This window comes from Anopheles bellator, chromosome 2, assembly GCF_943735745.2.
Source record: "Anopheles bellator chromosome 2, idAnoBellAS_SP24_06.2, whole genome shotgun sequence".
In the NCBI taxonomy this organism is placed as follows: domain Eukaryota; kingdom Metazoa; phylum Arthropoda; class Insecta; order Diptera; family Culicidae; genus Anopheles; species Anopheles bellator.
The window spans coordinates 76,765,662-76,780,191 of NC_071286.1; the positions used below are offsets into that span (position 1 = coordinate 76,765,662).

At 52.6% G+C, this 14,530-nt stretch overlaps 1 protein-coding gene across 1 annotated transcript in view; it reads right to left on the reverse strand.

Moving 5' to 3' along the window:
- Nucleotides 1-553: 553 nt before the first annotated feature.
- LOC131212879 (uncharacterized) overlaps nt 554-14,530 on the reverse strand; it is a 43,626-nt gene continuing 29,649 nt past the window's right edge. The window contains exon 4 of the mRNA XM_058206943.1: nt 554-1,623. Within this exon, the coding sequence (XP_058062926.1) occupies nt 1,168-1,623 (456 nt within the window). The 3' untranslated portion in view covers nt 554-1,167. The remainder of the gene's footprint in view (nt 1,624-14,530) is intronic.

Consider the following 14,530-nt stretch of genomic DNA (forward strand, 5'->3'; position numbering starts at 1 on the left):
CTGTGCGTGCGTGTTCGGCGACATGTTCGAGACACGTGCGTAGGATTTATAGCAGAAGAAGCAGATCGGAAGTTAAAATGAAGAAGCATTTTCATTTTCTCATTCGATGTTTGATCGATGTTTTTCTCGCCTTTGAAACGCCTTCATGTATGCAATCCGCGATACAGAAGATGGCTGCGTGAGATGTGAGAGAAGTGAGTAGATTTTGGCGTGAGTGAGTGAGTGAGTGGAGATCGAAATTCGATTTCGACAGAAAAATCGAAATCAACGTTTTGAATTGACGGTTTGACGGTTCAATCTGCGAAACTTATTGTGAAAACTGAAACTTGCCTAGAAACTAATTTTCCTCCACGATTTCAGCCCTGGGACACAAATATTTGGCAGACAAAATCATAGGCGAATAATAAATTAATTCAAAAATCGTAGACCGGGTTCGTTGCTTGCACGAATGTTGAAGTCTATCGATTAAATCCATAGCAAATATCCCAAATCTATAATACATCTTTGAGCTCGCAAATCAGACACACCACACACGACCGTGACTAATGTTGATTTCATTATTTTATTTCATCATTCATAGTGTAACTCTAGTTTGGGAACATTATTTAGTCGCAATATTAGTATGTACAGAGTACAGCGTTTCCTTGTGTTTCCTACTGTTCTGTGTTCGTGGCACACCGCCGCCCTTTCGCACCGGTCTAATGCTGTCTGGCTCTGGCTCTACCCCGTTCCTTCGTATCCCAACAATTCCTCGTCCTAAACCCTGTCTCGCCTTCGCGCTCCGTAACGTCCTTAATAAACATTCCAGTGAAAGTTTCATAACACATAGACAGTGGCCTCTCTCTTCCCGCATCGCATCGTGTCGCACGCTCCCCCAAAAGTCTTCATTTGCTTAAGGTTTACTTTAATTGTGAGTTTTGGTATTTCGATCGCCTATCGCTAGACTTTTGCCACGGCGCGCACCCTTAGTGGTCAACGTGAAATTATGTTTATTTGTTTTCTGATTAGATTCAATTCGCTTGCTTCGGTGTGCACACGGTTAGGATCCTTTATGAAATCTCATCCTTCGCCGCACCGGCCCTTCTTTTTCGATTTCCCGAGCCCGAGGATCACTCGGCACTCCGAAAGCACCATCTTGCACCAGGGGACCTCCAGCCGACCACCGGGTTAAACGGGTCTCGAAGGAGCTTTCCTGTTGGGTGGCGGCGGTGGTGGTGCCCGCATGCGTGACGAAGCGGACGACGAGAGGGTAGTGCTGTTGGAGCCGCCCGATTCGTTCTGCGTCAATCCATTGCCAGCGCCAGCGCCACTCCCGACACTGCTGACGATGCTGGTGGTGGACGATTGTAGCGGGTGATGGGCGGACAGTAGACGAAGCTGCTGCTGGTGGAGCTGCTGTTGCTGCTGTTGGTTGACGTTGTTAGTACTGTTGGTGGTGGCCGACGACTCGTCCTCGTCCACATCGTCGTCCGACGAAACGGAATTGGCGTCCGAGTTGGAAGGCGTTGGCGAGGGAGGCGAAAGTGTTTCCTGCTCCTGCAGTATCGTGCGGAACTCTTGGATGGATTCGTTCAGGGCCCACAGCTGTGACAGCAAGGACAGATCCAACTGCCGGAGACCGTACTGCAAAGCGAGAGAGAGAAAGGAAGAAAACGAGAACATCTGATTAGTGATCACGGAAGGCTGAAGGTTTGAGAGAGTGAAATATTGTGCGCCATGAAAGTCCTTCGACGAAAATTGTAGCTTCAGATTGCGCCTGGTTCCCAGCCCGCGGGGCCAGAACACCGGCAGCCGACACAGATTCCCTCCCAAAGTGGTGCAAGCTGCAGCCAATTTTCACTGGTTTTCTCGATTTTCTAGCACAAATTGCTCACGCTTCGGAACCGTTTTCCGAAGCCCGGTCATCATTAGCACTTGACGGCGGTAACAACGGCGGTTCGGCATATTAATCGGCCTCATTTGCGGCGTCCTCGAAAGCCACGAACCGTTCTCGATTCTCGTCACCCCCAAAAAAAAAAAAAACCCGCACCGTAATGGCAGATTATTAGATGGGGCTAATGTATCGTGGGCGCCCACCAAAAAGTGCCACCTGTGAGCCGCACGAGGTCGGGGGATGGCACAGAAAGGGAGGCCATCATTTGCCCCCTCGCCGCCGTCACGCTGTTGGGCGAGAGTTCAAATTGCTGAGGCCATCCGAGAAAGGGGCATGCCGCCACCCAAACCGACCATTACACCGCCCATTACAAGACCGCCGTGCGCGGTGCAAAGTACCGAACGGTGTCGGCGGTCCCAGATTCCACCGATGAAGCCAAGGGCGCGAGCCAGATCCGTCGCGGTCTCTCCTCTTGGCTCGCTGACACCTGCGCGCTGACACAACCGGCAAGATACTTGCACCGTTGTTGCTTACTGCTAACCATCTTGACAACTACCGGCAGGCTGTGGGCAAGCGTGACACGGGCCTCAAGTTGATATCGCGATCGAAAGCCTGGCAGGGCCGCCGCCAGTCGCGCGCACACTCTCTTTCCTGGCGATCCTATCGATGGAACTGGGCCCCCTCGAGCCGCAGCTGGCTTCCTGGCTTCGAATTGAACGATCGTTTGGTTTACATTTCCCCTGTCCATTGCGCTACAGCCCACCGATGGGGCAGCCGTTGAATTTGACGCGAGATCGCAATATATTTCGCTCCATATTATAATTATAGAACATGCGGTGGCCTTCCGGCATCCCCCGCCGTTCGCCACACACACCACGCTGCTGCTGTCGACTGATAGCCAGTAGTGCTTTCTGGTCGGAGTCGGAACAAAGAAAAGTACACAGTCTCCGTCCACGTTTGCCGCTTGAAAAAGTTGTACGAAATGGAGGGAACAAATCCATCGCTCGACGATGTTGGGGCCTTGGTTCAGAGAAAATGGTGTTCCACAATTTCCTGGTCCCATTTTTACTACCAACCAATAAATCAAGCCACCGATTGCGGACACATCGGGAAGATAAATAAAACAAATGTTCATTTCCTTTTGCGCACTCGCCCGAAAGATTCGTTCCGAGTCGGATCCGTTAGCATCTTCGTGTCTTTTTATGACAGCCTCTATCTACTTGTTGTTGATCCAATTAATTCAATCTAATCTCAGAATTTGATTAAAAACTATAAAATTTACCAACCAACTTTATCGTGTTAAATAAAATTTAAATTACGTAAAATAATAAGGTTTGCGACAGCAGATTCGGAGCATTCGAAGCGGAGCACTCAACCCTCTTGGCAGGCCGCGGAGCGTGTCTCGCCACGGAGAGAGTAATGATTGCAATTACCAGTGTGCAGCAGCAAACAAATTGTCACCGGAAATCCGACTCCTTATCGAGCGGACGCGTAAAGCCACCCTTAAAGCAGATCCGCAAGCAACGTGGCCGGCCACCCCGACCGACGACTGTTGCTAGCCTTGCGCTTTCCGCTGCGCTAATCGATCTGCCGAGATGAACACACGTGAAACAAGAGGAGAAAAAAACTCTGACCTGACCGGATTTAAGAGGCTATACACCAATGTCCCAGCCCGAGAGACACGATGGGGTAGCGTCCCTCTTTACGTAAGCGCCTTCGCCGTCAGAGAATGACCGATGCAGTGACTGCATCGGAAGCGAGCGATTAACGTGGACGACGTCCGAGTGGTGAGCCCCTCCGCGGTTTCGGTGGTCCATCTTACGGATGGCCACCCATTTTCGCCTGTCGGTACGCCCCTTATAATGGCCGACCGATAATTGTGTGGGACATCCTTTTATAAATAAACATGAAAATGAAGCGCGATGCACTGGAGCGCTCTTCCCGGTGGGGTTTATTTTTCCTTCCGATCGCACACAAACAGGAAGCGAACGGATACGGTTACGGATGAAAAGGAAACTCGCCGGATTCCCGGCCGACGGCCACCGACGGCTGTTTTGTTTATTTGCCTTCGTTTCGGAACGAAATTCCGTTCCGGAACCAAGTGCACTATTTGCACTAAACTGGTCTCCTGGTCTTCATCTCTTTATGCTACATTTTAGAATGAACCCATTAAAACGGCCGCGTCACTCGCTCCTCTAGGGCTCGCAGCTAACTGTACAAAATACCTTTATCGGACCATAATAAACCAATCGAGCGACATTCTTGTGCTGCTGCTGCTGCCGGGCGCACAGTGCACTGGGAGAGCTAGTTAAATCGATCGTATCGTAATTATGCAATCAAACTTAACCACTGCTCAAGGCCGCTCAAGACCGGTAGTCTCGCCAGCCCGGCGGGGGCCCGTTACACACTTTCCATGTTTTCCACCCTTCCGCAGGGCAGAGCAGGGCGCCATAATAATCGCCGCCCCCGGGTGTGGCTTCTAATCGATCGACCGCCGACCGCATCCTTTCGCCCTTTTCGCGCGCGATCGAAAGCGATCAAAAGGGGGTTCAACGAACCCCCTCCCTGGCGAGAACACTGGCCCACAACATAGTTTAGCCGGCCGCACTAACGGTATCCACCAACAAACGGGGATTCGCTTCACGGCACCGATCGCCCTGAGGCGGGGAAGGCCATTAAAACGGAATCGTCGCCCTTCGAGAATGATGATGAGTGCGCGCGCGGCCCGGCCCGGGCCGGCAGCATAATAATGGAAGCAAACATGACCATCAACAACGCAGCGCGGCGCGGCACTCACTGCCTCTCCGGTTAGTATCGATTGGCCGCGTTCGCGATTAAACGGCGGTCGCAACATAAAGAATGATGGGAGAGAGTGAAGCGAGAAGGAGCGTTCCAGAATGGCTGCGCGGTGCGTGATATTATGTATGGCCAATCGGTTTGCAAGATTTTGCATGGCTGAAGCGAGCGCTGGAATACAAATTTTCAAGAACCCATTCCCCATTCTCAAGACTCTGGCCCCGGCTATTTCTGGAATAAAATCAATGATCTGCTGCTAGATGGGCTGGCTGCCCGGAGAGCTAGTCGGAAGAACCATTTGCGCCTTATGTTCAACGATTTAATGATCCGTACGCGGCGGCGGCCAGTGGCTATCTCGGACCGATGCTATCGCTCGACCAACGAGAGTCTTGTTCTTGTGTGCTGCTCCGGCGCTTTTTGTCTTATCTTCCCGCAAGATTGTTTCAATGAACTTCGCGCGATCGTAAACCATGCTCAACTCCCCCCGACGGCCGATTACATTTCTTCTGCACTGCTCCACTGATCTTGGGGTTTGCTTGCATTGCTTCACGCACTGATTTCGATTTCGAGCATTGGCCCGCTGGTATTGATTTATGCCGTAATTGGCGCCCATCCACCACACAGTTTGATTACGTCTTCTTCAGGTCCACTGGGCGTTCCTCCAACGTTGGCCAACCGGGGGGGCTCGGCTGGAGTGTAACTGAAACACAACATTTGTTTTCCGATGCTGTTGCTTCGTGCAAATATTTTGATAGGCACCACCACGGATCGTCGGGGGGCCTGGCGAGGCCACAGCCAAATCTAGCCAAGGCGGCGTGCCGTAATCGCCTCGTTCGCCTCGGGGCTCCTTGGCTGCTTTTCTTAGCTCTCGCTTTCCTCGCACAAACTGGCCGCTTCCTTTTTTTCTCGCTCAGTTTCATCACTTTACATTTACCCATCTTCCACACACATTAACCTAACGGCTTCAAGGTCAATGCCGTGTGCCGAAAATGATTCATTAGCTTCGGCATCACTCCCCGCCCGTGGCGAGAGTGGAACCCTGGTGCTGGAGGCCGGCTACTACTTCCGCCGTCCGCGGTCGCTGTGCTGTGCGCATTCCTCCGATGGTTGAATGAAAGGAAGTTTAATTTTTCATCGGGCAAGTTTCGCGAATTTCTCAGCCCACTTTTGGCGGCCGAGTAACGATGGAATAATTGTAACGCTAAATTGTGCCAGCGTTACCTTTGCCGCTTCTTAATTTCGGTGCAGCATCCCTTTCGAGTCATTCAGTCGTTCAAGTAAAAAAGTGCCGCAAATTGCAGGAATATTTATAAGCCCGAGCCTTGACCCGTTCGGCGGCGGCGGCGGCGACGGATGATCTTGACGTTGTGGGGTTCAAGAAAATAATAAACATTATTCTACGAGCTTTTAACCCCATTCAGCCGGCACCACGCCAAGCCAAGAGAACGACCGAAAAAGATAAATCGAGCAGTCTCGATTCATGAAAGCATCGGCGTGGGATCAGCAAAAAAACCCACGCCATCATTAAGGCATAAGAAGGACGCGCTGCACTGTCCGTCGCGGCTGCGGCCGAAGGACATCAGTCATCTGTCTCGCTGGGGAGGATATTATTTTACCATTTACTCCTTTGTTGCTCGCGGCCTGGTGAACTATTGGTTCTGGGGTTCGCAGGTAAATTAAAGCAAAAAAACTCCCCGATTTTCAATAAATGGAGATTTGATCGGTAATTATACAGCTATCTAAATTATTCACGCAAAACGTTGCGCCCGGAGCCGACCGTCACCCGTCGAGGCATGATTTGTGAAACTCTCCAAGAAGTGAAGGATCTTTCTTGCGCCGGCCGAAATTCTATTAGGCCGCGCGTTCCGTTCCGCCGTTGTGTCCGGTGGTTTGTTTCGATCTCAATCTGAGGTCGCTCTCTTGGGCACCCCGCCATCAAGGCGTGGAGATGACCGCCTCGGACCAAAAAAGTAATTATCATTTTCTATCGCAAGGCCGTGCGTGTTTGTGATGCAACATTCATTCGGTGGCCAGTCTACTAGCGAGGCAGTCTGTGTGGATCCAAATATGCTGACATTTACACTTGGGGCATTGAAATTAGCTTAACCGACCGAACGGTGGTGACTCACCGTGCGGTGACGGGCAAACAGAGAACTTCGACAGTAGTGAAGTGGCTCCGCTCTTTACACATTCAAGAAGCGAACGTGATATTTGCGATCTTGCGTCCCAGGATCGGCCAGAGCGTCGAGTGACGCCCTAAATGGCAACTCTCATCGAGTCAAGTCGCAATGACAGTTCAACGGTCTACATTTGCGCGCCGCGAATTTGCATGCCGAAATGCCGAATCCGTTTTAAATTTATCCACCGGGCCAACATCCTGACAAGGAGCGAAGTGTATCGCGAGCGGGCGAAACTATTTTTGGTCCGGCGAGCGTGAAGACCACAACTCCCGGTTGTCCCGGTTTGGGTGGCGATTGACCGGGCGACCAACGGGACTAATTAGGAAGCGGAGGAGACTCGGGGCAACCATTTCTCCTAGACGATCTATAATTTATGGCGCACGGGCGCTAATCTCAGCACGACCTTCTTTCACCCGATTGGCACTCGACTAGCTCGCCTTGCTTTGGGGAGGGTGCCGCAGTTTTCGTAACAAAACTTGTGCAAAAACCTCAAACAACAAACTCACAAAACGGTGTTGTGTTGCTTTCGGAACAAACAGAGGGAGCGAAAAATATTCAAATAAACAAACACGGACCGAACCGGCCCGAGCCGAGCCAGGCCGGGGCCAGGATCATTTAGCAATCCGACTGGTGCTGCTTCCATTTCAGACATCTGGACTCTCCTAATTTGCCGCGCCATTCACATAACTCCGAACAATCTTTCACGGATGGAAACACGATTAGCATCTTGCAAGGGGTGACCCCAAAACTTCACGAGCTCTTTAATTTGCGCTTTTGTTCGAACCTGCAACCCCCCACCGGTGTTCGAGCCGCTCTTCGGAACCCACTACAGCCGTTAAGTCCCGATTTTGTAAGAAAAGAAAACCATTCCCAAGCCAATCGATCACAACACAAGAACGCCCGGAGGCTGATCCGCTTCCAAGGTTCCGCGCGCTAATGAAGGCATTTAACCATTGTGATACTTTCGGGTGACAAATGTCCAATTTGAATAAATTTGAACAAAACGACACAGCTCAGATCGTTGGTAGAGCGGAATAAATGCCAACCTAAATCATACCCATCGGCCAGCAAATCGGCGCAAACTCGAGATGAACCTGCGGAGGGAAACGAACGTGACGCCGGTTGGGGCGTGATTTCTACGAGCCCCGAAGGCAGCCCCCGGAAAAGAAACACGTTAAGGAGATAAAAATAACCCGCGCCACTAGACCCCTTTTCTAGACCCCGTTGATGGGGCGCCTCTCGCGAGTGGGCGACGAAGATGCGCCAGCACCGGGAGGGCTCCGGCCGACAATGGCGGTGAAGCAAATCATATCACACGAGCGCACCCCGAAGCCACGTCCCACGGATATCTTGACGGATTGTCACACCAAGGAGCCGCCGGTCCTCCCACACGACGAGGGGCGCGCCAGACGGCGGCGACGGCAGCCCTGCTAATGGAAAGGAATTTTAGAATGTTGTTTTGGTGGCCGCACCTACCACGAACCGTAACGCACATCACACCAGCCAGGCAGTGCCCACAAATGCACGCCATATCGGGCTGGGCCGGGCCGCCACCGGAGTGATCCGAGGGCCAGACATGCCCCACCGGCACGCGATTGTAACGGCCAATTGCTCGCTGTCAACGCGCGACGATAATTGTTTCCCGGGAGTTCCCTTCGAGCAACGAACGGCGCCCGGCCCTACGGCCGGCTCACTTTCTATGCATCACGCAACTCTCTCCTGAACAAGTGAAAGGGACCTTAGAATGGCGGCGACACCACTGGCCACTAATTAAATCAATACACTTCTGAGTTTGAAGTCAGAAAAGAAGAAACAAATCATATGAGAATTCAATTCCATGATGAATAGGGTGGCGATCATCCTGAGAACAATATTCAACACAACTAATAGAAACTGGAATTTCCCCAAGGGTGACTCACACGCAGCGAGCGACCTAGAGCGCCATTCCGAACGGGGCGGTAAATCCCTCCGGGACCATCGTCACCTTGGGGGGGGGGGGGCGCACATCCGGCATGCTTTCGCATGCAGACGTCGTCCGTGTCACCACCACCGGCAACCCAAACCTATCCGAGCCACGGCTCTCGCATTGACACCGTTATTAATTTCTCCAGACACGTAGCAATCCGCTTGACCGTCGGCGGTTTTAGTAACACAAAATGGGTCTGGACGGATGAAAGCGACCCCGCGGACGGCGGACAGAACGCCAACGACGACGACGATGATCATCAGCGATCGCGCAAACGCACCATCATCGGAGTCCATCGCCGTCGATATGTGCCAAGTGACCATTGCTAACCGCCACCCAGACGGCCCGAAGACGAATGAATGTCGAGCATGATTAGCATACATTTGAATGGATAATTTCCTGTCCCCGCACATTTCACGGCGATGATCCGTGGATACAACGTGAACCCCACCACAGCCAGAACCGACAGCGCCGTTATGGTCATGCCTGTATCCTGTCAATTAGTGGTAATAAACGAACGACGCATCAATCAGCGGTCAGCCAAACCCTTTGCCGTTTTCCCACTTTGATCTTTCACTGAAGGGTGCCCCCAAACGTGGCATCGATCGAGCAATGAGCAGGAACATTTGGTGCCAGTAAGCTGGCGGAGGATCACTTTCGTTCCAAGTTGACCACGCTCGATGTGCATCGCACGATTAAGATATAAAATGGTCCTCCAATGGGCAGCCCACGATATCTGCCGACACCCCATCGCTGAACACAATTCTTGGCCCCTCACAGGCTATTAAGGCTCGCAGCGCGATGAATGATTTAATTAAAGTAAAACTAATTTTAGTTGGCGGCCGACCGGCAGCTAATGAAACTGTTGGCAGACAACGGTGAATTCTCTCCGGTTGTGAGGACCGGCCGCCCGGAACTTTGTGTGTTAATTGAAACAGATGAGATACGGACGTGTAGCGGGGCGGGACGAGTGTCTCCCTCGGGAGTGTTCCCTTTCAATCAGAACGAACGCATTCTGGGAATGCGTTGCCTGCGCTGCGCTGTTGATGATGCTGGTATCAGAAGTGGCAGCAGCATCGCATAATTGTCCAACGGAATGCCGAAGAGCGAATGCCGGTGGTACCACGCTACGCCCTTTTATGATCTCTTCCTGTTATGCTCTGCGTCCCGACCAAGGAGGCAGCCCATCTAGGGACCCCCTCCGGTGGGATTAAAACAAAGTCTAGACGACGACGACTGGGGCCGCCACTGCCAAGGTCTATTCTTTCGCTGTCCCCCCCACAAACGATCGTTCTAAACGATCGCAACAGCTGCCTGCGATGGCTGCTATAAAATAAAATCCCCCATCCCCGGCGGGCAGAATGATCGCGGGGATCGCGTTCTTGACGAGTGGCTGTGCCCCGACGGGACATGACAAGCGGGACCCCCAACCGTATGTATGCGCTGCTCTGCTGCTAGTTAATATTTAATAGGGCCCGATTAACGTTTATGCCCGATCGGTTTCCTTTCGTCGGATCATCTCCCATCCGCACATTATCGTCCGCGGTCGCCGTTGACGCCACCCGTTTCAACGACCCTGCACGCGATGACGTTCTGCAGCAGAACCGACGCACCTACGGGGAGAAGATTGGCGACGGTGCTGGCGACGTGTCTCGTTTGTCATCACAAAATACCGTAAAGGCATCATCATCCGGCCATCATCTTCGCCTTCAACGACGCCCCGGTTACTACCCCAAGAACTGCCGCCGCCGCCCCCCGTGTAATGGGCGACTGATTGGAGCGCACTCGGGATTCTTCCAGCATTAATCAGTAGCTTTGGCATGGGCTGTGACTTGCGACTTGCGTAACGAGGTTCCATTATAGAGAGGTGATTACATTCTAGCGTCATGCGCGGGATTCTACATTTCGCGAACTTAATTCACCCCGTCCGGCACTTTCTTTCGTCTCGATCTGGCGCTGTTCGACCTTAAAAATTAGTCGCTTCCAGCGGGGCCACCATAAATCACTCAAGCCTTCATCAGCCATCGACTCGTCGAAATGGCCGGAAATTGATTGAATTCAATCGGGCATTTTAGCATAAAGTAAGCCATAAACCATCATAAACTGAATGGGTTCGCAATTAGCGGGCCTGGGTCTGGGCCATCGTTTAGTGGGGCTCACTTTTCCAGTTTGATAATTTTTACTACAGAGGGGTAGGCCTCGTTTGGCCAATAAATGGCCACCCGGTTTCATCGAGGGGCGCAGAAGCGATCCAAAACAATCGAACCACGGAGACCGTGCATTACCTTTCGCATGTACTCACGACCCTCGCACGCACATACAACCGGGCCTCCAATGGCGAGAGCTGGCAACAATGCCGTAAGCTGCCGCGAACGCACGGGCACTGGCAATTGGTCTCGGCCGGGCACACAAACAAAGGAAACCCACCCCGAGAGCAATTTCTAGCAATTATGCAACTTTATGCTCGAGGTCGATATGTTATACTGCCTCTCTTTGCTCTTCTTTGGCACCAACTTTGGAGCCACCGGCGAAAAAGGAGCCAACCCGGGCAACCTTCAACCGATGGCGACGACGGTTTTCGGACCGTCACGCTGGCTTCAGCCAGCGGAACGGTTGGAATGCCTTCGGGTCCACCTTTAAAATCGTCGTCGTCGTTCGTCAAGTTGACTGCACGTCCCCCAATCATAACACCTCATACATTTTCGCTCAACGCTTTCTTCCATAACTCATAACGCCCGAAGATTCGACCCGAAGGCGAAGGCGTTTTTGGTGGAGAAAATACTGTGATAGTGAGTCACCAGTGAAAAAGATGTGAAGTGTGGTTTGATCTTGCGCTCCCTAACCCTGCGTGGCATCGGCTTCCAGCTGTAGCTCCCCGATACGCCCAACCCAATCTGAATGTATGCCGTCGAACTCATCGAACTGCCCTCCGCGACCGCGAGGTCAGTCCAGGGTCTGAATGTTTAATTAACGTAACGGTATCCCCCAGCACCCGGACGGTTTTCCCATCGATAGCACCTTCTCTGCCCAATCGAACATTCGGCCGCGAAGGTACCGAGACGAACCCGTAAGCAGCGCGCGTCGAGACGAAACGGAAACTAAATAAAATCGCCGAAAAACCAAACCGCTAACTGCCCATCGTGCCGCGCGACTGGCCGCTGCTGCGTATATTTACATAACAGAACACAAATTGAAATTGAGCCTCCTGCTTAAGTGGCTTCGCCGAGAAGTCGGATCGCGAACGAAGAGGGTAGAAAGGGTTGCCCGATAAGTTGGACATCCCAACCAACGTCGACAGATGCTGTCGACGCACTTGGGTCAAAGTAGCACTACCGACGGCATCTTCTGGTTGACCTCAGGCACACCATCAACGCAATAATACGCGGCTCCGGGAAGGATACACCCTGGTCCAGGTCGTTGCGGTGTTACGGAATGTCCCGTGACGGATTGACCTCTCTTAATTTTCCAACACACACAAACCGAATGTGAAATAAGGGCCAACAACGCACCACACTGACCGACTCTCCGCCCCGGCCCACCGATTATAAATGTTCAATCATTAGGCTATTGCAATTATCCCCGTCGGCTCGGTCGGGGCCGCCGTGGGTTGATCGCAGTCGGAGCGGCCATTTTCGCTGCAACGTTCAGCTAGCGCGCGGCTGTTTGAGTAATATAATTTGTCCGCTTGGGTTGGTCCCTTTACAATCAGCCTGGTCTTCCTGCTCACCACCACCGGCAACCGAAAACGATGTTAGGTTAGGTCAGAAGATCACTTTGCGCCCCGGTAGTCTCATAAATGTTAAGCCCCGACGGTGTGTCGACGTCGGAGTATAATCGGCCAGTCGAGTGGCGCCAACAGCGCCATTTTGATTCGAGCTCCCCTCCCTGGAGCCGTGGCCAGCAATTGTGTGCTGCGATGGGCCGCGCTGAGCGGTGGGCGCGCGCGCGCAAAAAAAATCATAAAATCAATCTTCAAAGATTGCCAGTATTTCTTCCCCAATTCCGACGATAACCGTTCGTTAGCGTGGTCACTTTAGTCCAGCATAATGCGATGGGGCACAGCCGAGCCGTTAGTGGGGCACGGATCCTAAACCGAAAGGTAATTGATAGCGAACGAGCAGCAACAGCTCTTCGCGCGCACGCGCGCGCGCTGTTCATGTAACAGGCCACACCACCAACAGCCGGCTTTTGAGGAGCACACGACCCCGAACCGTGGATTGAAACATTTTCGCGCTGAGGTTCACGTACGGGCACACCACCTGAGCATCACACAACAGGCAAGCTCGCGATCGTTTTGCGCCCATTCTTCGATACGCCAAACGCACCGCAAGAAGGATGTGGATGTGGGGCCGCCACGTTCGCATCTCGTTGGGCCGAAATGTTATGTCACTGGTTCGCCCAGACACGCCCAGACGCTGGGGTGCGCCAGGATGTTCAGTGTGCGAGTCGATTACATTACCATTAACTTGGGGCTCGGGTGGTTAGCAGAGTGTAACACGCTTCCGCAAACCAGCAACAACACGGCCGGCCGGCCGCTTTCTTATCACTCTTCTGTCCGAGGCGTTGCTTTCAGTGCGCTGGGTCTTAAAACTTCTCTACCATAACGACTGTATGCAACATAACGTCGGCAGAAGCTGAAGTGCTTCGCACACAGCGCGTCATCTTTTTATGACCCTGAATGGGAGCCCTACAAAAATGGTGAGTGGACTACATAAAGTTATGCCCCTTTTTTCTCTCTCCTACGCCGATACCATCTACATGGAGCCGTTCCGAATATGTGTGTTAATACCAATCTGCTTGCAGTAGATTAAACAGCACATGGCGCCCGCGGGGCGACCGATCGAGTCGTTGCTGCTAATCCGTCCATAACGAGCGTCCATTCGAAGCCACAAATCAACGAGATACGTCAATCGGATCCCCACCGCAAACGGAGAGCGAGAGAGAGTGTGTGGTTCAGTTTCAATTTTGACACACTTTTGCATTCGTCAACGGCGGATGTGTGAGAAGATTCCTTGCATTCTGCGGCTCGGTCCACTCGGTCAGCTCGAATCACCACCGTCCTCCATCATCGCGGCAGGATCGTCGTCGAAGCAAGCCACGCCATCGATCGTGCGTGGTCAAGCGGAGGCGCTTGAAACAACATCGCCCTGCAGCGCAGTTGCGGTTTCGAGTGCAACACGACGACGTCGGCAGCGAACCACTCTAGTCAACGGATTGGCCGGTCTTCATCTCACCAGTCAGCCTACGGTCGCGGAAAGATGCCAAACAGTCCATATAATTATGAAAAATAAATAAACCCAACCGGCCGGGAGACACCTTCCCTCGCCACGCAGGGGGATAAGTGAAATGAAACCTCTCATTGGACCCGCAGGCCCATGGCACGCAGCTACACAGAACCGTATCTCGGGTGGGAGCACGTGCCGGATGGGACGACGATCGCGAATTAAATTGCCAAACGACAGCAGCAACACCGGCTGGCTGCTGACGAAGGTTGAGCGATAAATCAGGCTCCGATAGGGCTGGACACTACACGTATACGCCCCCTTCTGTGCGTTGTCTGTGGGAAAAGTGGACACACGAGAGAGTGCGCGCCCGAAAGAGCTAAAAAGGTAGAGCTGGCGGGAAAACTCTTCAACCCACATCCGCGCACACAGCCCCAACACAGGCTATCCTTTCTCCGGGCTGAGAGCGGCTGCCGGAAAACCGGGCGCAACA